We start from the raw sequence: 23212 nt of genomic DNA, 5'->3' as shown, positions 1-23212 counted from the left end.
TCTACCTCCTTCCTGGTATGGAAGAAGCACTGGTCTTTATTTAAAGAATTTGATCTAAAATGGACCCCCAGGACTGCCAGATGTCACAATAAAGTAGATGCTAGAAAGAGATCCTGTAGTCTGGCCCAGCTGGGAGTGCCAGGTTTCCCTGGAGATAGTGCCACAGTCCCAGTGGGCTCAGACGCTGGCAACCGACCTCTCGGCGTGTTTGCAGTCCCTCCGCTTACGCAGCTCATTTCGTTACTCTAAGAACTCTTTTTTGTCTTTACATTTTACTTTGTGCATGCATGCACATGTGCAATACGTGGGGCCAGAGGGCAATTACTGGGCGTTGATTCTCTCCTTCTACCATGTGGGTCCGGGGAATCAAACTCAGATCCTCAAGGTTGGCGTCAAGTGCCGAGACACCCGCGGCCCTTGGCGGGGTTCCTTCAGGCTGGAGCCAGGTTTTTCTTGGTGGTGGATCTTTTTCAGCCAGAGGGTCCGCTCACGAGGTTCGCGGAGCGCTGCAGACCGCACCCAGGCTGCTGCGCGCAAACCGCGAGCGCTCAGCAGTTGCCTTGGATACGCAAACAAGGCCGGCGAGCGACCGCACGGCCGACCCGGGAGTCTCCAGCTCCTCCCCGCACTCCCAACATCCGGTGGCCCTCCCGCCAGGGTCTCTTCCGGTCCCGCCCCTTGAGGGCGGTCGCCCCCGGCGACGGAGTCCCTACGCTACCAACTTCCGCATTGGCCCACCCATCGCGAGACTTTGGCGGCGCAGCAATGGCCAGACCGTGAGTACCGCTGACGGGAGGCTGTAGGACGAGTGAGGACGGGCCGGGCCCGGCTCGGCCGCGGGGGGCCACGGGCTCGGGCCCTCTGGCGGGAGCGGCGGCTGGGGCGTGAAGGCAGTCCTCCCGCCCGGCCGCCAGCCAGTTCCCGCCCCGTCCCCAGATGCCGCGACACTGCTCCGCCGCCGGCTGCTGCACACGGGACACGCGTGAGACCCGCAACCGCGGCATCTCCTTCCACAGGTCAGCGCGCGTGCGTGGTGGCGCGCGAGGGCTCCCACGCGCAGGCGCCGGTGGGGCCGCGCTTTAGGCCGCGCGGGAGACGGCGCCTTCCCGAGGTCGAAGTGAGGCTTGGACTTGTGGGCGGGAGGGTGCGGGGGGCGGTCGAGGAGTCGCGAGTGCAACCGCAAAGGGCCGGATGCTCGCTTGCCGCGGACCTGGAGCTCGGACCCGTTCCTGCCCGGTGACGCCGAGCGGGCCCCGCGCCCTCGCTCGTCCTCAGTTTCCCCGTCGCGGGCGGTAATCGGGGGGTCGTGGGGCGGCGTGCCGGTCTCGCCTGGGAGCGTGGGCGTCCCGCGCGCAGGCCGCAGCGCTCTGACGCTCGCGGTTTTGTGGCTCTGCAGACTTCCCAAGAAGGACAACCCCCGGCGCGGCCTGTGGCTGGCCAACTGTCAGCGGCTGGACCCCAGCGGCCAGGGCCTGTGGGACCCGGCCTCGGAGTACATCTACTTCTGCTCCAAACACTTCGAGGAAAACTGCTTTGAGCTGGTGGGCATCAGGTGGGTCTTTCTGCCAGCCAGCACCGCGCACAGGGAGTGAGGCACCCGAGCATTGGGTCGGGGGGCCGCCCTGTGCCCCGGGGAAGTGATGAGCTGCCGGCATGCCCACAGACTGCAGACCTGTTGTCGGGGGCTGCGGCGGCTTCCCGGTTCTGTACGGTGAAGCGTGGCCCCAGGATCACCGGTCCAGTGGCGGCAGAGAAAACAGCGTACCAGTTGGCCGACTTGGTATGCAAGCGCGAGCACTTGAATTCAAATTCAAAGACCCAAATAAAAAGCCACATGGGGTGCCTGTTCTTTTAATCCCAGGCCTGGAGAAGACAAAACAAAAGGATATGCTGGGCTCACTGACAGCTAGCTAGTCTAGTTGAGTTGTGGAGCCCTGTGTTCAAGGAGCCCTGTCTTAAAAACAAGTAAAGAAGGTGGGTGCACTGGAGAGAGATGGAAACAGATAAAGCACTTGTTACTCTTGCAGAGGACCAGGGTTCAGTTCCCAGCACTAGGCATCCCTTGCCGTCTTCCTACCTCTGAAGGCACTGGCACATAGCTGGTACACATACACGCACACAGCAGACATTCATACTCCTGAAATAAATAGAGCTGGCCTAGGTGACTCAGGATAAGAGCACTGGCTTCAAGCCAGGCGGTGGCGGTGGCGCACGCCTTTAATCCCAGCACTCCAGGAGATAGAGGCAGGCAGATCTCTGAGTTCGAGGCCAGCCTGGTCTAGAGTGAGTTCCAGAACAGGCTCCAAAGCTACACAGAGAAACCTTGTCTCAGAAAAACAAAAAGAGAGAGAGAGAGCACTGGCTTCTAGAACCCGGGTTCCTTCGCCATCATCCACATAGTGGCTCACAAGTCAGAAGACTCTAGTTCCAGGGATCATTGAGGAAAGCCTCTGGTCTCCACACAAAAGAAAAACCGCTTTCCCCTGGGGTACTCAGCACCTAGTTCTTTGAGCAGGCCCCCGATGAGAGAATTCTTTTGACTGGCCCACCTAGCCCTGCTGGGAGGTTTTCCACTCAACTCTGGAAGCTCATTTGCAGGGAAGACTAGTTTGATTTTACCTCGGTGGCATTCTTTGGATCATTATTGGCAGTGTGCCTTGGAGCCTCTCAGCCCTGGTGCTGAGGGACCTCAGTGGGATCCCAGGGGAAGTGGCAGCACTTTTTCTCCAGCTCATCTGGGCTGCTTTTCCCCACAGTGGGTATCACAGGCTGAAGGAAGGGGCAGTCCCCACCATATTTGAGTCTTTCTCCAAGTTACGTCGAACAACCAGGACCAAGGGGCATGGTTATCCACCTGATGTCAGCCAGCTCCGGCGATGCAGGAAGCGGTAGGTGCTGCAGGAGGGGGGTGCCCCACCCTCCCCCCAGGGCTGAGGGACTGGACTGTAGGGTGAATGCCAGCGTCTTCACTGAACAGGGTTCTTGCTGCCTAGACCCAGTGAAGGGGCTCAGTGTTAGGAAGTCTGAGTGGGTGTATGAGGGGCCCGGCATGCCCCGAGTTGGCTAGTCAGTTTCTTTGTGTCTCCCCTCCAGCTGCTCTGAAGGTCAAGGACCCACAGCTCCATTTTCTCCACCTCCTACTGATATCATCTGCTTCCCCGTGGAAGAAGCCTCAGCACCTGCCACTCTGCCTGTGTCCCCAGCTGTGAGGCTGGAACCTGGCCTTAACAGCCCCTTCTCAGACCTCCTGGGCCCTCTAGGTGCCCAAGCAGACGAAGCAGGCTGCAGTGCCCAGCCTTCGCCAGAGCGGCACGCCTCTCCTCTTGAACCTCGGCCTATCTCCCCGTCCGCGTACATGTTACGGCTGCCTCCGCCCGCCGGGGCCTACATCCAGAATGAGCACAGCTACCAAGTGGGGAGTGCCTTGCTCTGGAAGAGGAGAGCTGAAGCGGCTCTTGATGCTCTGGACAAGGCCCAGCGCCAGCTGCAGGCCTGCAGACGGCGGGAGCAGCGGCTTCGGCTTCGGCTGACCAAGCTGCAGCAGGAGCGGGCGCGAGAGAAGCGAGCACAGGCAGATGCCCGCCAGACCCTCAAGGACCATGTTCAGGACTTCGCCATGCAGCTGAGCAACAGCATGGCCTAGGACACCAAGGCTCTGGCCGTGCTTCCTCAGGCACTTGATGGGGACTGCATCCGCCAGGCCGGCCAGACGTCACAATAAAGTGGATGCTAGAAAGAGACCCTGCTGTCTGGCTCTGCTGGGGGTGCCAGGCTTCTCCCCAGACAGTGGCCAAAGTCCCGGAGGGCTCAGGCCTGGCATGCAACCTCTTGGCCATGGGGACTCTACAGTCCCCCTGCTTATTTACTCTTTCAAGTAAGAAGGCCAGCGCCTGAGTTCAGCTCCGCCCCTCCCCTCCTTTTTCCAGTCAGGGTTTCCTGTAGCCCAGGCTGGTGTCATTGAAGCCAGAGAAGACCTTGAACTCCTAATCCTCTTGTACCTTCTGAGTAGAGTGGTAGGCATGTGCCGTCATGCCCAGTGTCTGACTCGATACTTATGGAGAGGCACAGCAAGCCTCTGCCCACAGGTCTCATCTCTCTGGCCAGTCCCGTGCACTGCCCACTCTGGCCGAACTTAGGGAGCTCAAAACCAACATAGGGTGCTACACTTGTCAGGCTGCAGGGCCATACCTAGATGCAGCATTCAGGCCCTAGCCTTGGTACTGTATTTATCTTGGGAACTTAGGCTTCTTACTGTAGCTGTATCCATGGTAAACACAAAGCACATGGCCTCTCCCTGCTGCTCCTTGGCCACATAGCTCAAGCACAGTTGAGTTTCTGTCTGAGTTTGTACACAAGGTTCTCAAAGTTTTCTTTTTGGAGCCCTAGGTGAATGTTTATTTGTATCCTGTGTAGAGGATATGAATGTCCAGTTACAGGGGTCAGCAAGATTTGCCGACCGAAGTTTTCAGGTGTTCCCCCGAAAAGAGGCTTGGATGAGGTCACAACCTTGGGGGAAGGGCTGACAGCACAGCTGACTCACCCAGCCTGCCTGGCCGCCCACCATAGGCGGGACCCTCCACTCAGCTCAACTGCCATCAGCTTGTGCCTAGTACCTCATCTCCTAACCAGACCACTTCCTGGATGTCCGTATGGGACTGCCACCCAGGGCACCTGTCTACCTGGAGCCCCACAGCATGGGGTGATGGAGCACAGGAGGGAAATGTTTTTAAGTCCAAGGAAAAGTCAAGCATTTCTCCAAAATGAGTTCTGCCTTCCTAGCACAGAACAGGTTCCTGTACGTTAAAAAAAAAAAAAAAAAAAAAAAAAAAAGGGTCCACTATGCTGTATTGGGATGTCAGGTAACAAGGATGGATGCCCCGGACAGTCCTGGTCTCTGGGGAGATATCTCGGGTACTCAGTTTTCTCTCCCTTGTGACTGACACCATGTGTTGACATGGGCAGAACGGGGAGATGTGCTACCCCCACATCTGGGGAATCTCCTAAGCCATAGAACTGCCATGGGCTTCAGGAGGGCAGACCAAAGGTGGCTGCCATGCCAGCCAGGTGTGTCATAGCATTGCCACAGCTTTATAGGAGGCATGTCAGTGGCAGAACACACACAGGAGTGTTTCTGCTGACTTCTCTCTGGCCCAGATACGCACACTGGGTGGGCCAGAAACGCAGCCTCTCTGGGAGGCTTAGCTACACTTGCTGCCCTGTGGGCTGGGAGCAAAACCTTCTAAAGTTCATGTCTAGGATCAGATCACTGTCACTGGTCCCCATTAGGTTCTGGGTAAGGAGTGGAATGCACCCTACTGTTAGTTAAGAGTAGCTTGCCAAGCCCTCGTCCCCTAGCAGTAGGATTCTATGCCTGGATCCACAGCACACATCATCTTTCTACCGCTGAGTGGCGTCCCTGAGCCTTGGTCTCCTTGGGGGAGGGGCCAGCTGGGGAGGGAGTCTGCGTCACTTGCCATCCCTGTGGGGCCTGCGTCCTCAATGAGTTCCTGTCACCTCAGTGCCCTGTGGGCGCTGGGAACCACAGGTATGGTCACTGTAGGTGGAGATGTGGCCAATCGGTCGAGTGTCATCACTCTCCAGTCTTCCACGATCCTCAGATGTCGGCACCCAGCTCTGCACACTGCTTGTCAGAGATGTGGGAGGCCAGGGAGTCTATGATGTCCAGAAGCAGCTGCTGACTCAGCAGCCGCAGTGTGGGCAGCTTAGAGACCTGCACAGACGACCAGAACTAGATGAAGAAGCCAGACCCCACGAGGACCAGGGGGGGCAGCCTGCTGGGGAGGGCTGGGACCTAGAGCACTGGGGCCAGAGCCTGACCTTGGTGAATTGGTGCACAATGATGTGCAAGCAGTGCCGCTTCATGTCCAGTGCCTGCGTCTTGTCAGCCGCCTCCAGAATCTGCAATGGCAGGAACCATGAGGCGCTGCCCCGGCTCACCCACAGATGAAGGTGTTGCCTGAAGGGTACCAAGGCTCTACCTGTAGCACGTTCTGCACGGTCACGTTCATCTCCAGGTTCTGCTTGCAGTATGCCTGCAGTCTGTTGTTGTAGAAGCCATAGTAGTAGGGGGCCGCAAATAGGTAACTGGGCACAAGTTAAGGAGCTGCCAAGTCAAAGGACATATTCACGTGCAGCCACCCATCCTGCCACATCCCTTGTCCTCCAAGGGAGGGTACTGACAGAACTACACAAACCTCAGAAGCCAGAGTTCCAGTTTGGGCCCCAGCTGGCTTACTCTCTAAACTGGTTCTGAACCATTTTAGGCTCAGAGGCCCATTCAAGATCCAAAGAAAACCCGAATCCTCTCATTCCCATGTGCACATTCACAGAACTTTTCCAAGTCTTCTGGGGCCCACCGGTGTCCTTGCACCTCAAGTTCAAACACTACTGACATAAAGCATGAGGAATCACTCTGTCCAGGAGGCCCAGCACCAGCACCGGACACTCTAGAATTAGGTACCGAGCCAAGATCGCCCAGCCAACAGAACGGGAACCAAACATGTCTGAGAGGTGCTAAGACTTCTCAGTGGTGACCCAGGAGCACAAGCAGGTAAAGGATGCAGGGAGTCCTCAGGGGGCATGTTGACCTCTCCATAGTAGATGTAACGTAGCATGGACTCAAAGGCCTGTCTGCTGGGCACCATCTCCCCGATGGAGATGTTCACCTGCCCATCCTCCGGCATGAATGAACGGAACATGGCCTCAAAGTAGCTGCAAACAAGGAGGTAGACCCCAGCTCTCAGGAGAAGAAAGCATCAAGGCCCTGCCCCACCCCTCACCCACCCTTAGCACACCTAGAACGGGCAGCGAGGATGGCTTTGTGGGCCGGGCGTGGGTGGCCGTCCAGCAGTAGTGTGATGTCACAGAACTCCGAGCCTGCCCCCTCCAGGTACGCCTTCATGTCCTGGATCAAAGATGTGCCTGGGGGTGTAGAAGGACCTTGAAAAGACTCCCACCTCTACCCTGAATTGTTTTCTACCTTTGTTTTCTGGCCCAGTAGGCACTGCCTCTCCCCAGTGACCATGTTGCTGCTCTGTGCAGTTTCCCCGAGTCAGAAGTACCAGTTTGTCCTCTCCTCAGCCCTCAGGTCACCTGGAAACTGGCCCTCAGGGATGCTGCACCAATCACTGACCTTCCACGATGTGCCTGCCCTACATGCCCAGCTCCCAGTCTCATGCTGGACTCCCCTCCAGGCTCATCTTTTGAACTCTCATGCCAGTGGCAGGGACTAGTGTAACCCCCAAGGAGAGTTGGGGAGGTGCTACCAATCTTCTCCATCGGGTAGGCTGGCACACTGACAAGATGTAGCTGCAGCTGCCTGGCTCACTTGACATCAGATTTGACCAGCCAACCAGAGAAGGCACACGTCACCCCGAGGAGTGGGTTTCGGGGTCTCCAGGCTCTTGCTGTTGGAAGCCCCCATGGATTCTTTGAGACGTGCCTGCCTCTGTCCCTCCCAGCCTTTGTGCCTGCAACACCCGATGGGTCACAGAGCCACCCTTACCCCAAGGGCCTGGCAGGTAGGTAGCTACTAAGTCTCTCATCACTACTTCCCTACCAATGTCCACGGGTTGATCCGAGGGTGCTCGAGGGGGCGGCTGCTGCTTCCTCCGCACGATCTCTACGATCAGTGGGGATGAGAGGCGCTCGAACTCCTTCATCATGATCACCTGGTTGAAGTGGGACTCCCTCACTATGAAGTTCAGGCAGTGCTCCTGGGACAGACGGGCACAGGAGGCAGCTGGAGTCAGGCCCAGGCCCAGGCTGGGCACCAGAGCTTGCAGTGAGGAACAACGGAATACACCCATCCCACCACAGAAGGCCTGGGCTGGCAGGCCTCCCCAGCTGCCGGGCTGACCCCGCTGCACCTTAAGCTGGCCCAGCTGTAGCCTGGCGGCACTCTCACACACAACCAGCACATTCTGGAGATCCACGGAGGCTTCGATGTACTGCCGACACAGCTGTTCAAGACGGCACAGCTGGAAGCTCAGCGCCAACTTGTACACATCCATGATGAGCAGCACGTCCTCGACATGGCCTGCACCAGAACGCCCCTGAGCCTGGGCCCCGGGAAAGGAGGGCTCCCTCCAGGAACACGAGGGTCGGGGCTGTAAGATGGCAGCTGGACTGCATGCCAGCTGACTCCGGCTTGTGCCTCGGGCACACCTCTAACAGACCTCGCAGCACCCCCTGCCTCCGCTGCCCATCCCCACCCTGGTCCACACCACCCATACCCGAGGCAGACCTTTCCGTGGGTACTTGATCTTGTCTGTGTAGAGAAACTGCATGAGCACCTCGAATGGCCGGGCCTCGGCCTCACGAATGGCCACACGTAACAGGGGTGGCCGCGCCCTGCCCACAGCTGCACCAGGGACCTCCCTGGGTGCGAGGGCCCCATCCTCCTCCAGCTTCTGTGGGGGAAACGGGAGCTCAGGGCACCCTAGTAGACAGCGGGCAAAGCTTCCCGGTCACGAGGGCCAAAGGAGACCTTACCTGGGCCAGCCACTCTCGAGCCTGCAAGATCTTCCTGCGCAGCCAGCGGCTCCGTGCGGTGACGATGGCAACGTGGCCTTGTACACACTCTTCCTTCTGCGTGGAGGGCGAGTGGTTTGTGGGTGGGAGCACAGGGCCCCGGCCAGGGGACAGAAGCCAGCAGGCCAGGGCGAAGCTCCCCGCACTCGGCAGACACAGTGGGAGGCTGCGGAGTTGCCTACCTCGCCCAGCACGAACTCCACATCGCAGAACTGGCGGCCCTCCCACAGGCGCCCGTAGTCTTCATGCAGTGTGCACTTGGGGTAGCAAGAGAACTGCGGAGGAGCGGCAGTGAGGAGCGGCAGAGGCCCCGAGACCCGCAGGGTCGGCTGAGCCTGGCTGCGGACTGGCGTGCCTGCGCCACGACGAAGAAGGCCTCCACGTCCACTGTGATTTCTCTGACTAAGGCTCCCAGGGCCTCCAAGACAAGCTCCCGCCAGCCTTCTCCAGGCCGATTTTCTTGGAGGCCCCAGCACAGAGGCCAGCTTGCCTCCCCTTTGCGGGTCCTGTGTGCTCTCCTGACACTCTTCTCTGAAGCAGAGGCTCTGCTGGCCTCGCTCTGCACTAAGGCTCCCTCCCTCCTGGTGTCACCTCTGCCCACCCGGAGCTACAGCACCCCAACCCTCGGCACCAGACTACTTAGCTCTCAGTAGGCACCTTACACAGCCCTGACCCCACCCACTGGCCCACCTACCCCAGCAGGCCTCACAGAACCACTGGCTACACACCTGGAACCTGTACATCTCCCCGCTGCGAATGTTGTTGTCCACAGTGCCCCCAAAGATGTACATGGCGTCAGAGATGACAGCAGCTGCATGGAAGAGCCTCCCACTGGGCAGCTGAGGAGGACAAGCGGATGGAAGGATGGGATGGGGCAGACTCCAACAGTGGGTCTGGCTTGGCCAAGCTAGTGTCACGGATCCATGTGGCCACGAAAGAGGAGGCCAAAGATCCCAGTCCCCTGGACAGAGGTTCCCTGGGGTGGGGCAGAGGGCAGGGCAGGTTGTGCAGAACCCCAGGTTAGCAGTGTGTTTGGGCCAGCATGTCACGCTGACTACGGGGTAACGCCTGGGAACCCCAGAGCCACGCACTGCTCTTGCAGGAGTCCTGCTCTACCCGTCTATCAGAGGCCCTGCTGCAGAGGGTAATGGAATTGTAATAAGCGTCCTTGACACTCACCTCTGATGCCAGGTGGACAGGCTGCTTGGCTGAGGTGGTGCCAAAGTCTAAGCCAAACACATCTCTGGACTTCTTAAAGCTGCTCCGCTCCTCTGAGGTTAGGATTGATGCCTCCTCAGAAGAGGAAGCTCGCTCAGGCACCTCAGCCCCACCAACCTTGAGGAAAACATATGTAAGAAGGTAACAACCCAGCATCCCTTCCAGGCTTGCTATGGGCTCCAGAGGAGGGACAAGACACTGAGTAAGGCTGTGAGGGTGGTCAGGGTGCCTCCCAGCGGTCTGCAGGATAGCAGCACAGGGCAACTGATGGAATGCAGGCATGAAAACCTGAAGGATGTAGCACTAAGGGCCTTGAGGGTTCTCAGGCTGCTCTTCTTGGTTACATGGAATCAAGGGAACCCAGGTCAGGACTCACCTCACTGTCAGAGCTGGGCTGGACAACCTCCCAAGTCTGGAAGTCCACATCATAGCAGTGCAGCTCATTGGGCAGTGTATTGTCCGCCGCACCCCCAAACACATAGAGATGACGGTCAAAGGCCACCATGGTGTGTCCATAGCGCCGCTGTGGCGGGGGTGGGGAGCCCCGGAGCAGGTGCTCAGTGGGGATGCGTGTCCACCTGGGGCCATGACCATGAACCAGCACTGGAGTGGGGCTCTGCTCTCTCTCACACGCCCCACAGGAGGTCCTCCCATGAAGTTCCCCTAAAGTCCCTGCAGTGCCAGCCCATGGTCTACAGGGAAGGCACAGGCCTGTGTGTCCAGCATCCCTTGACCTGTTAAGCTCAGGTATTGGCCCCACTCAGCTCCATGCAACCCACCATGGGCCCTACCCAAGCTCCCTCTTGTCCCGCCACAGCAGGACGAGACAGCAGCGGCAGGACAGGGCCTCTGGGGTCTGCTCTGGGGATGGAGAGGTACAGACCTTGTTATCCAAACAGCAGAGCCCCACCTGGGAGATGCCTGCCCAGGCACTAATTCCTCCAGTACTTCTACCCTCCAAGGGCTCCCAGAACCTTCCAACAATCCCCTTTTCTGCTACGTTAGCTGAAGAACCAAAACAGATGCAGGCTCACTCACTCCATGCCTGCCCCGCACTCAACAAGATCCCTCCACCTACCACTTCGGCAGCTTGTGAGTCCCCGCCCAAGTCCTGTTCCTTTTTCTCTGTTACTTCCAGCCCCATCTCAGGCTAGTCAAAGTAGAGAGCCTACTTTCCCCTGCCTGTCTTCTGCTCTCCCACGAGATTAGTGCTGGCCACATTTGTTTACAGTGGCAGTGAGCCAGCCACACACGGGGCAAGGGACCCTGACTCAGGCCACATCTTGCTGAGCTACAGCCATACCCCAAGGGCCCATGAGGCTGTCAAATGCCCGTACTCCAGGCTGTATGCTCCTGCTGTATGTGGGAACTAGGGGAGATCACAGCAGTTACCAGACACAGGAATGAGCAAAACCCCCAAAACCCAGGGAACTCACGTCTTGTCCTTGAATTCGAACTGGAAGAGGTTGTTGGTGATCTTGGCTCCGCTCTGCCCCGAGAACACGAACATCTTGTCCCGGCACACAGCCACAGGGAAGTTGCAGCAGGACGGGGGAATCTCCCCACTCTGGGCCACCTGCAGTGGGGGCACAGCTCAGCCAGGGCCTCACAGGCCTGGGCCACACTATCCTACACTTAGGAGTGAATAAATATAGCTTACAGCCTCATCACACCTACCACATGGACCCAGTTCTGAGGCTAAAATCGTGCGGTTCATTTGGAACTAAAAATATAATTTCTACAAGAGAAAGAAAGCTTCAGGGGAAAGGAGTGAACTCTGTGTTGCTCTCGCTGTGTTCACTCGAGGGTGGGAACAAGTCACGCCTGTCCCATGTGGCACTCTGCCCATTCTGGACTCGGAGCTTTTTCCTTCCTCAGCCTCCACTTTGGCTCCTAGGGACCAAAGCCAGGGATGTGCTGTGCTACCATGGGCTACAGCCTTAGCTCCAAAGCCTTTTAGGATTCATTTATTTATTCTGTCATTTGGAGACAAGGTCTCTCTGTGCAGCTCTGGCTAACCTAGAACTCTCTATGGAGCCCAAGCTGACCCCAAACTCACTCTGCAGCTGAGGATCACCCTGAATTTCTGACCCATCTCCCCAGTACTGGGATTAGAGGATCAAACCCAGGGCTTCATACATGCTACATTACTAATTCAACTACATCCTCAGCCCACTTGGAGTCTCTAGTTAATACCAGAATTGGGCTGGGGTGAGGGTCAAGGAGAGAAAAAGGTGGCCTTGGTAAGGGGAAGAAGGCAGCCTCTGTCACATGCCACCCTAGCACCTCTCACCCGTACACCAGCTTCCTTTATCCCTCACCTCTTGATGCTGCAAACCCCCCGCCCAGTGCCCTTGACTTCCCACCTGCATCATGATCCCTGCACCCCTCACCTCCTCCCAGCATGTGAGCTCTCGGTCTTGGAGGCCAATTGTCCACATGTCGTTCAACCTGCATCAGGACAGAGGAGTCAGGATCCTTTGGTCCTGAGCCTGGCTGGGAGGGTTAGCCCCAGGGAAGGACCACTTGCTATGTGTGTCAGGAGACAAGTGTGCCATCTTTCTTAAAGAAACAGGAACTTCCGGGGAAGAAGGCGCGATATCAAATCCCTGCACCCAGCCCCTAGCAGCTTTCACTTCCTACTGGCTCTCTGACCAGCCAACACAGAAGTAGATTGACACATACTATCTGGGGTAATGAGACAGGGCCAGCCCCTGGGGAGGGAAAAGACCGTGTGTCCCACACAGCCTGCTGCCGCACTGTGCCGTTACCGGTTTCTGCAACGTCAAGTTTAGAGTGAGCACCACCATTTGGTTATCAGAGAAATACAACAAAACAGCGTTTCTAAGACAAGGAGGAAGCCTGGTGTGGAGACGCACACCTTTAAACCCAGCACTCAGGAAGCAGAGGCAGGAGGTGCTCTGTGAGTTTAAAGCCAGCCAGATCTACACAGAGGGTTCCAGGCCAGCGAGGGCTACATAGAGACCTTGTCTTGAAACAAAAACAAAAGTAAGCCAGGCTGTGGTGGCGCACGCCTTTAATCCCAGCACTCGGGAGACAGAGGTAGGCGGATCTCTGTGAGTGCGAGGCCAGCCTGGGCTACCGAGTGAGTTCCAGGAAAGGCACAAAGCTACACAGAGAAACCCTGTCTCGAAAAACCAAACCAAAACAAAACAACAACAACAAAAAAAAGTAAAGCAATAAATAAATCAATGAAAACTGTAACACAGAGGGGAACCCAGGGCTGGATTTGAGCTGAGATGCTTCCAGCCTCCAGGCCCCTGTGGTTCCAAATCTCCTCATCAAGGAAATCCAGGGATCACAGAGAAATCTCACCTCCACACCCCTCTCCTGAGAAACTCAACACCCACCAGGGTAACTTACCCCAGTCTGACCACTCAGGTGCCAAGAGAGCTTATTCTGCCCCCACGGACATGCAGAGGTAGGGTACACGGCCAGCTACATGCCTACCTGGCATTGCCATCATAGCCAGCAAAGATCCAGAGCTTGTCACTGTACACTGTGGCCCCATGGGCTGACCTGGCAACTGGCAACCTAGAACATAAAGAAAAAAAATGAGGAGGGGCTGGAGAGAAGACTCAGCATTGAAGAGAACTCACTGTTCCTCAGGAGACCCAGGTTCAATTCCCAGCACCCACATGACAGCTCACAACCATCCCCTGTAATGCCAGTCCCAGGGGATCGGATGACTTCAAGTCTCCTCAGGCACCAGGCATGCATGTGGTACAGACATATACCCAAACACATTAAAATATATTCATGAATATGAAATGAATGAAAGGTTATCAGAACAGGCGGCTGCACAGGGCTCCATGTGTTCAATGTGTTCAGCAGCTAGGGCCACAAGTGCCCAACACTGGGGCTCAGAGGCCAGTGCTGGGACACTGGAATCAAGCAACAGCACAAGAGTCTGGGCAGCAGATGTGTAAAAAATTCAGATGTTGAAACAGGGCATGATGGTATATGTCTGCAAATCACGAGGGAGGTGAAAGGAGGAGGGGGATCAGAGGTTCAAGACCAGCCTCAGCTACATGGCAAGTCTAAAGCCAGTGGGACTGTGTGACACCCTGACTCAAAACAAACAACGAAAAAACACACAAAGGCAAAACCAAAAAACCCTCCTAAGGGGCGGGGATGTGGCTCAGTTTGGAGGTTGCTTTCCTAGCGTACACAAAGCCATGGGTTTGATTCCCAGCACCACACAAAACCAGGCATGGTGCTGTACACCTGTAACTCCAGCACTCAGGGGCTGCAGGCAGGAGGATCAGATGTTCAAGTCATCCTCAGCCATACACAACAGGTTCAAAGCTAGCCTAGGCTACATGAGATCCTGTCTCAAAGATGGAGGAACAGATATAGGCCTTGGAATATAGCTCAGTGATAGAGAGCTTGCCTAGTACAAAAAAGGCCCTGGATTTCATCCCCAGTGCTAAAAAAACAAAACAAAACAAACAAACAAAGAAATTCTGTGGTCCACGCAGGCCCAGCACCTTCCCAGCTGCCAGGAAAGCCCTGGAGTACTCCCAAAGCAGCCCTCCGGGTTCCTGAGAAAGAAGGGATGTACACCTGGGAGCAGGCTGAGGCAATGGCTGGGTACAGCTCCTAGCTTCCGGCCTGCTGCATACACCCTGTCCAGCCTTGCCCCCATGGGACTCAGCAGTGATGAGAACCAAGCAGTCAAAGCCTCCCAGCCCCAGGGTCCCCGTCTGAAACGGAGCAGGAGGCACATCCCGGGCTGAAGGCCATTCCCGTACTGTGAAATGCTCAGCAAACCTCTTACCTCCCTTCAATCTTCCACTCTGTCCACTGGCCGGTTGCAAACTTGTATTCAAAGAGGTCATTCTTATTCTTCAAGTTAGAATTCGAGTAGATATCTCCAGTATAGCCCCCTGGGTGAAGAGAATGAAAGTCAAGTGTTATATGTAGGGCACTATTTTGGTATTTAAATGTGGGGGCCTAGTTAACATGTACAAACCTCTAGGACCAACTGCTCACCCGAACTACCCCTGCACTGGCTCCTGGGGATGCAGACAGGCACACGGATGCTTCTTGCCCTAGCCATCAGAGAGGACACCCCCAGTTCCATGAGCTCAGGGAAATCAGCCCCTCGAGCCAGAGGTTCAGAGCACTCCAGTGGAGTAAGGTAGCAGGGTAACGCCCAGGCAACAGCTCAGAGAACCCCAGGGAGTGGGGAGGAGGGGGCAGGAGGGGGGAGGAGGGAGGAGGAGGGGGGAGGGGGTGGGAGGCTAAAAGTCTGTGGGTGCAGGTGGGCAAAAGGCTGCTTACCAAAGACGAACATGCTGCTCCCGTAGACGACGGCTGAGTGGTGGTAGCGGGGGGCTGGTGGGGTGCCAGTGGTGAAGGCTCTGGGGAGGCACAGGGTGAGGTCAGTAGGTCAGTGAGGGGTCAGCCTTGACACCTCCACACTTTATTTTCCTTTCTCCCTTCCTCTCCCTTCTCTTTCCTCCCTCTTCTCTTCTTTTTAGGTTATGGTGTTGCTGTAAGTAGTGCAGGCTGGCCTGGAACGCATTATGCTATCAAGTCCAGGTTGGCCTCAAATTTACCATCCTCCACCTCAGTCTCCTGAACACTGGAATTAGGGAGCGGTATCACCGTGACTACAGTCATTAACTCTTTCAGACAAGTTCTCATTACAGTGCCCAAGCTGGCTTCTAATTTATGGTTCAAGTGACCTTTCCCCTCAGCTGTCCACAGACATGGGAGAAGAGATGTACAAAGCAGGGCATCAGCTTTGCTTTACATCTGTATTTCTAAGGTGCCTTTAAAACATCAGTAACCAGGAGAAAGCCAGGCACTGTAACAGGCATTGAACCCTTGCAGATGCTGCTAGGAGGAGGAAGCCCTTGCCCGGCACCTTCCTATGCCTCTAAGAGGCTTCTCGGATTCCCCGCCCTCCAGACAGGGTTTCACTATGTAGCTCTGGCTGTCCTGAAACTTGCTCTGTAGACCAGGCTGGCCTCAAACAGAGATGCGCCTGCCTCTTGAGTGCTAGGATTAAAAAGCCACAATGCGGTTGGTGATTTAGCTCAGTGGTAGAGCACTTGCCTAGCAAGCGCAAGGTCCTGGGTTCGATCCTCAGCTCCAATAAATAAATAAATAAATAAATTAATTAATAAATAAATTAATTTTTAAAAAGCCACCATGTACTGGACAGTGGTGGCACACACCTTTAATCCCAGCACTTGGGAGGCTGAGGCAGGTGGATCTCTGTGAGTTCGAGGCCAGCCTGGTCTACAAAGTGAGTTCCAGAACAGCCAGAATTACACAGAGAAACTCTGTCTTGAAAAAAAAAAAAGAAAAGAAAAGAAAAAGAAAGAACAAGAAAACCACCATGCTTGACGTTTTCCCCCTTTAAATGGAGTCTTGCTATGTAGTCTTGGCTGGACTAGAAGTCACTGTGTAGACCAGACTGGCCTCAACTCACAGAGATTTGTCTGAGTACTAGGATTAAATGTGTGAGTCACCAGTGATGCCTGGCTGGGGGACTGGTTCGTTCTTTTGGAATCGTTTGGAAGATATTTTACAATTCGCTTTTTCAAGAGAGCAACAGAGTCTGACTTGGTCCCGGTATCTTACGTGAATGCCCCACTATTCTCAGCTTAAGCTATTTATTTTTGCCTGTCTTTTGAGAGGGTCTTGCTATGTTACAAAGGCTGGTCTCAGATTTGCCTGCTTGCTTCCCAAAGGCTAGAATGTCAAGTGGTCTACCACCACAGCTGGCTATATGTGAATTTTGTTTGCAGTGTTGGGTAACGAACCTGGGAACTTGTGGATCACTTCTCCACAGTGCACCCGGGGAGGGGAGGGGACCCTCTGTGGAGTAGTTCTCGCCTCCACCTTCACTTTTTCTGATGACTGAACTCAGCTCTTCAGGCTTGCTCAGCGCTGGCTGCATCTGCTGAGCCAGCTCGCTGGCCAGTCAAAGAGTTTTTTAAATTAATGAAGGACTGGATCTGGACATGGAGCTCAGTTAGTCAAGTGCTCACCTTGTCTGCACTAAGTCTGCCTCAGCCTGCCTAGCCACAGCTCTGAGTTAGATCCCCAATACTGCATAAACCAGGCATGGCAGCAGATATCTGTAATCCCACACTCGGGTGTAGATGTAAGAGCGTAAGAGGTCAGGGTCATCCTTACCTACACAGCAAGTGTGGGGCCAGCCTGGGAAAGATATATATATATTTATGACCCTGTCCAAAAAAAAAAAAAAAAAGGCTAGGGATATAGTTCAAAGGTAGAGTGCCTGCCTGGCATGCACCAGTCCCTAGATTTTATATCCAGCACAGAAAAAAAAGAAATCAAAGAATTGGTAGCAGCTGTATTAAAATCAAGCGTGAGAGAAATTATTTCTGCTGCTTGTCCAGTGCTGCCAGGCAGCCCAGGCAGAGGGTGGGGGTCCTATGGGCTGTGGGGTTTTGTTGTTGCTTTTCCTTGTTTAGTTTTGTCAACTCGACACAAGCTAGACTTCTGAGGACAGGGAAACACAACTGAGAAGACTCCATAGTGTCAGGCTGTGGGCAAGCCTAGGGGGCATTTTCTTAATTAGTGATTGATGTGGGAGGCCCCACCTCTTTGTGGGTGGTACCTTCCCTGGGCAGGTGGTCCTGGGTGGTATAAGAAAGCAGGCTGATGATGGTCTACAGAGCGAGCTCCAGGACAGGCACCAAAACTACATGAAGAAACCCTGTCTCAAAAAAAAAAAAAAAAAAAAAAAAGGAAAGAAATATATAGAATATACAAATTCATAGAGACAGAAAGATTAGATGATATCTCAAGATGGAGAAGAAAGGAATATAGAGCAACGATTTCCTAAGTACAGTTTCTGTTTTGTGTGATGGAAAAGCCCCACAAACGGACAGTAGTATCAGGACATAATATCACGAATGTAACAAATCAATGCAATTAATGTAATTGATGAATATCAAAAATATAGTTATTAAATGAATACTGCGAATGTAATCAATGAATACCACAAATGTAATTAAGATCATGAGTGTAATTAATGACTATCATGAGTGTAATTAATATCTTGAATGTAATTCATGCCACGGAATTGTGAATTTAAAAATGGTTATAATTGCAAATATTATGTTCATTTAAAAAAATAAGGTGGCGGTTAGAGAGATGGTTCAGAGCTTAAGAACAATGACTGTTCTTCCAGAGGTCCTGAGTTCAATTCCCAGCACCCACATGGTGGCTCACAACCATCTGTAATGAGATCTGGCTCCCTCTTCTGGCCTGCAGGGATATGTGCAAACAGAACACTGTATACATAATAAATAAAAAAAATCGTTAAAAAAATAAGGTGGAATGTAATTACCCTACATTATATGTGTGCATGAAATTGAAGACAGTGATGTTCTAAAGTAGAAAGTGGTGATGGTGATGGTGGCCTATGAGGATGCTGGACTAAAGTCTATCAAATTGTGCAAACAGGCAAATTGTATACTATGTGAATTATTTGTCAATAAAGATTTTATAAAATGAAAAAAGAAAGAGAGAGAGAGAGAGAGAGAGAGAGAGAGAGAGAGAGAGAGAGAGAGAGAGAGAAAGCAGGCTGAGCAAGCCATGAGGAGCAAGTCAGTATGCAGCACCCCTCCATGGCCTCTGCATCAGCTTCTGCCTCCAGATACCTGCCTTGAGTTCCTGCCCTGACTCCCGTCAATGATGGACTGTGACATGGACATGTAAACTGAGATTAACACTTTCCTTCTCAAGTTGATTTTGTCTTGGGGGGGTTGTTTGTTTGTTTGTTTGTTTGTTTTTGAGACAGGGTCTCGCTGTGTAGCTTTGAAGTCTGTCCTAGATCTCACTCTATAGACCAGACTGGCCTCGAACTCACAGAGATCGGCCTGCTTCTCCCTCCCGAGTGCTGGGATTAAAGATGTGTGCCACCACTGCCCAGCTCAAGTTGCTTTTGGTCACGGTGTTTCAGCACAGCAATAGAAACCTAAGACAGTGCATGATGGCAAGTGGAGCTGCCCTGCCTGGCTGAGTGTCCAGAGCAGTCACACAATCTCCAAAGCCCTGCATCCTCCTCTTTCAAAACAGACCCCATCCTAGAAGGCTCCTGAGGACCAAGGGGAACTCCTCCAGACTACAGAGTATGCACCACAAGGGTCTGTGTGGCACTGTGCTCCTGCGTGAGCAGATGATAGAGCTAGCCAGTCCGGTAAACCCTGACCCTCAGGTCTGTGTAAGCTGTTCCCAGACAGTGACTGCTGCAGGAAACACAAGCATGTGGTACCCAAAGAGGGCAGCTAGCTCTTGTGCAAGGCCACCCAGCTGAGACTGTGGTTCACAGGGTTTGCATGCTGCTCAGTGCCTGTATGGGGTCTACTGGAAGGCAACCAGCCCTGAGACAGGGGTAGGACAGCCTGGAGGTGGCACTTTGGGAAAACTAATTAACTGAGGCCCACCCATGCCCTACCTGAGACCTGACAGCAACTCCTGGCCCAGAAGAAATTCTGGTGACTGCAGGTCCCTCCCAGGTAAGAGTCTAAATACCACCCACTAGACCAGACAGACCCCTTAGTTCACAGGATTTAGGATAATCATTTTCACAGAAAGCCGGGAGAAGAGGGAAGCCATCAAAGGCTCTCCTCTGTTATAATCTCTCTCTGGCCCTCCACGATGAGCTGACTATCAGCCGGTGGACCCAGGACAGTGCTGCTGCTCTCCAGGAGGACAGGCGGGTCCCAGGGCCACCCACCTGCACCAGGAGCAGTCCTTCACATCAAACCGCAGGAGATCGTTGAGCATCGTCTTTCTGAAAGGCAGGCAGAGAGAGGGTGACAGTAGACAGGCTGCTTTGTCAAAGCGTTACCTCACCAGGACCTTAGAGATGGCAGCGGCGTACGGCGTACGGCCAGGGTCGGAGGCAGCCGGGAGGGCCTGGCTCACTGACCCCTGGACTTGTCCAGAGTCAGACAACCCAGAGGACAAAAGCAGTGGCCGGTGATATGAGCAACTAGGGCCCCCCGACAGGGCCAGCCTGGCCCCCACCACCAGCAGCCCACCGAAGGCCGATATGAGAGCAGAACCCGGCCCAGAGGCTGGAGTCATCACTCACACCTCCCCCAGCCTCCAGAATTCCTACTCCGGCATTCAACCCTTCCGAGTCAGACCGCACTTCGATGAAACGCTGGCTCAAACACGCATCTTCCTGCCCCCTGACAGAAGAACCACACCAAAGTCCCCTGTCCACTGGGTCAGCTTGCATTACCGGCACGTTTCCAACCCTTGTTAATGTGGAAGAAGAAAGCGAACCGACAGGATCCCAAGCACTCCCGTCAGGCCAGGCCTTTACAGGGCATCCTGCCTGGCTCAGTCTGTGCCAGCTGCGTACCCTCCCTGACTTCATTTTATAGGAGAGGAAGCTTGGCCCACAGCCAGGAGGGCAAAGCGTAGAGACTGGGTCAGCCTCCCCTTGTTTAACCCCCACTTAAACTTAGTGGCGCTGGGTAAAATAATGGGAGGCCGCTGTTTTGAACTAAGTTGCTATGCTAGGCCCCCAAAGACCAGGCAAACCAGAACAGCTACTGGTCCAAACGCCTCGTAAACTCCAACGTTAAGGAACACCCCAAAACCGGAGGCTACCCATGTCTGCTGAAGCCCTGAAGAACTCTTAACCTAACCGACCAGGCCCCGCCCCCACCCCGGGGTTTCCTTGAAGCTACTGCCCGGTAGGAACTCATCTGCCACTCTGTTGAATGGAGGTTGCCCTGGTTTTTCTTAAGTCACGGCCAAACGGATGCATAATTAAATTTTCTCTTTCTGTTGAGACTGCATACCAAAACCACTTCTGCTTATCACCACAGTTCTCTACCTGCTCCAGGAAATGCTAATGACAGCCATCCTAAGCTACCACCCACCACTCTATGTTGGACACTGGTCTTTTTGGCGGGGGAATTCTTTTGAAGGCTCATCCTTTAACTCAGTAAACGCTGCCTGTGACATCCGGGCACTGGTACAGAGAAGAGAAGACAGAAAGATGCCTTGTCTTGGCAGAGAAACTAGATCGGAGGCAGCAGTCGCAGTCGGGGGGTGCAGACGGAGCTGGTAAGAGAGGACACGGAGGCCTCACCCATGAGGAATATCAGAAGGGCAGCGAGACGTGTGTCTGGGAAGGAACAGCATCGCAAAGGCTGGCTGAGAATCAGGACCTCACAAGTGTACAGCTGGCCTCATACACTCCTGTGAGAACTCGGCTTCACACAGAGTGCCGGGACATTACGGGGCTATGGGCTGACTTGCAGTTGTAAATGGATCCCCAGCTGCTCTTGAGAAAGATAAGATAAATGCCAGAGGACCATGGCCCAGTTTGCATGCCCTAATAGAGTCCTGAAAATCTCACTTGCTCTAGTTCAGCTACCCCAGGTAGTGTACAGGACCAAGACGGTAGTCCCCTTCCTGGGCTTTAGGCCAGGTCCTGGGCCTGAAGGAGGGAGATACACAAACATATAACTCCAGCTTAATTAAGAAGTCTGCGTGCATGGAGATGTGCTCACCAGAACTGCAGGTCATTTCCGGGAAGATTATTTTCCAGGAAGTTAAAGCAACGCAGGGAAATCTCCACCAGAAGCAAGACATGCACAGCACCAATAAAACCGATTTTGGAGGCAGTGAGATGGCTCAGCAAGTGAAGGCATTTGCCACCAAGTCTTTTTTTTTTTTTTTTTTTTTTTTGAGACAAGGTTTCTCTGTGTAGCTTTGCGCCTTTCCTGGATCTCGCTCTGTAGACCAGGCTGGCCTTGAACTCACAAAGATCCGCCTGGCTCTGCCTCCCAAGTGCTGGGATTAAAGACGTGGGATTAAAGGCCACCACTGCCCGGCTCACCAAGTCTTGCAACTTGGGTTCAATCCCTGGTACCCACCCGCATGGCAGGGGAAAGATGAATCCTGCATGCTGTTGTCTGGCCTCCATATGCACCCCATAAATAGATGTAAAAACAACAACAAAACATGTTCTCCGTACTTTTGGTTACAAAGCAAGCGAGTGGGCAAAGCCTAGAGAGAAGTGTAGGGGAAGAAGAAAAGTGCCGCAGGGCTATAGGCCGTCTCCTCACTCAAAACAAGCATATTTCTAGGGACAGAGCATGTGCTGCCATTCGAATGCCAGGGTGAGAGGGCTTTAAGGGCAAGATCCTCCTCACCATAACCTGGGAACCAGGTACAAGGTGCCTCACAGACAGGGAAGCAGAGGTTCACAGGACATGGCTAATGACCCCCATTCTCAGACAGTCTGTCTCATTGTCGTCGTCCCCTGCCACCACTCCCATCAAAACAGGCAAACTCACCCGTTGTCTCCGCCAAACACATAGATGGCATCCTTATATGCTACGACTGTGTGCTTGCTACGCCTAGAAGGAAAGAAGAGGTGGAGGGTGGTGAGACCGGGACTCTCCTGGCTGACACCCAAGGTGGCTGTCACATAAGTTCGGGTAAAGCCTCTCAACTGCTAAGATCTACAGAGATCCATCAGACAGCAAGGACGTCTGGCACACCGAGGATTCTTCAGGCTCCCCACCCATCCCTCAGGTCCGGGACGCAAACGGGACCCTCAGAAATGTAACAGGTCTAGAGCCCTGCCTAGGGTCACTACTGCGCGGCTCCCTGGGAATCGACTACCCCCAGGACATCACACGGGTCCTCGCCCCTAGAGCCCATCCTGGGCCCCCCTCAGCCCTCGCCGCCACCCCTAGTGCCTTCAGGACCCCCTGTTCGCTGTCGTACCGGGCGCCCACGAATTCGTCGCAGGGTGGGAGGCGCCGCCAGCGATGCACTGTTTCGAAGGGTCCAAAGTTGAGCGTCAGGTACTCGACACTGTCTGAGCAGCTGTGGTCAAAGTCCACGCTCGGAGCCACCTTGGAGCGCACCCCTCCTGCCAGGGCCCCGGCTCCGATCGGGCCCCCCGAGCCTCCGGGCCCAGCCATGCCCGGTTCAGGCCGGATGGGCCGCCCAGGTTGCAGGGCTCAGGGCCGCCGCCCGGGCCGAGCCGAAGGACTACATTTCCCGAAGAGCCCTGCGCCTACGGTGGCGCACGTCCGGCCGGCGTGCGCGCTAGGCCCGCCTTCCCGACAAGCCTTGCGCTCCCCGCGGCACGGCGGGCGGTCGAGGGTCCTGGCGGCGCGGTTCCTCACGGTGTCCTCAGCGAGCGCTTCACACTCTGAAAGCATTGCTGGGCAGTCATCGGCTTGGGCTCCTCCTTTCGGGAAACGCGGTCTGACCGGAGCATGCCTTGTAGTCGAGCTTTGCCGTCGCCCGGAAGCCACCACCCCCGGAACTCCAGACTGAGGTTTCCGGCTTGCAGGCGACTCAACCGGCCACCTTCTGCGTGCACCCCCAAACCGGGCTCAGTGCTCCCCTCTCCCTTGGCGTTCTTATTGTCTGGGACTCTTGG

The 23212-nt window shown here is 54.7% G+C and overlaps 2 protein-coding genes across 3 annotated transcripts; one reads left to right on the top strand and one right to left on the bottom strand.

Moving 5' to 3' along the window:
- The first annotated feature begins 718 nt into the window (after positions 1-718).
- Positions 719-3740, top strand: Thap7 (THAP domain containing 7). Its single transcript, XM_006981203.4, has 5 exons — positions 719-776; positions 937-1016; positions 1397-1552; positions 2757-2888; positions 3094-3740. The coding sequence occupies exons 2-5, from the start codon at positions 937-939 to the stop codon at positions 3641-3643; spliced, it is 918 nt and encodes a 305-aa protein (XP_006981265.1). The 5' UTR covers positions 719-776; the 3' UTR covers positions 3644-3740.
- Positions 3741-4366: 626 nt separating this feature from the next.
- Lztr1 (leucine zipper like post translational regulator 1) lies at positions 4367-22834 on the bottom strand. Of its 2 annotated transcripts, XM_006981205.4 has the most exons (21): positions 22546-22834; positions 22110-22172; positions 19523-19579; positions 15079-15158; positions 14573-14681; positions 13243-13326; positions 12165-12222; positions 11208-11347; positions 10148-10349; positions 9733-9888; positions 9282-9392; positions 8736-8828; positions 8515-8610; positions 8267-8432; positions 7890-8059; positions 7580-7736; positions 6816-6942; positions 6583-6732; positions 6000-6105; positions 5839-5919; positions 4367-5731 (listed from the first exon to the last, which is right to left on the bottom strand). In XM_006981205.4, the coding sequence occupies exons 1-21, from the start codon at positions 22743-22745 to the stop codon at positions 5615-5617; spliced, it is 2523 nt and encodes an 840-aa protein (XP_006981267.1). In that variant the 5' UTR covers positions 22746-22834; the 3' UTR covers positions 4367-5614. The 2 variants fall into 2 exon arrangements, with proteins under 2 accessions (XP_006981267.1, XP_076404527.1); XM_076548412.1 differs by lacking the exons at positions 12165-12222; positions 14573-14681; positions 15079-15158; ... (1 more) ...; positions 22110-22172; positions 22546-22834 and having other exon boundaries at positions 13243-13304.
- Between the last annotated feature and the right edge of the window lie 378 nt (positions 22835-23212).

This window comes from Peromyscus maniculatus, chromosome 12, assembly GCF_049852395.1.
Source record: "Peromyscus maniculatus bairdii isolate BWxNUB_F1_BW_parent chromosome 12, HU_Pman_BW_mat_3.1, whole genome shotgun sequence".
In the NCBI taxonomy this organism is placed as follows: domain Eukaryota; kingdom Metazoa; phylum Chordata; class Mammalia; order Rodentia; family Cricetidae; genus Peromyscus; species Peromyscus maniculatus.
Note: the sequence above shows the minus strand (reverse complement) of the source record. Positions and strands in the feature narration are given on the sequence as shown.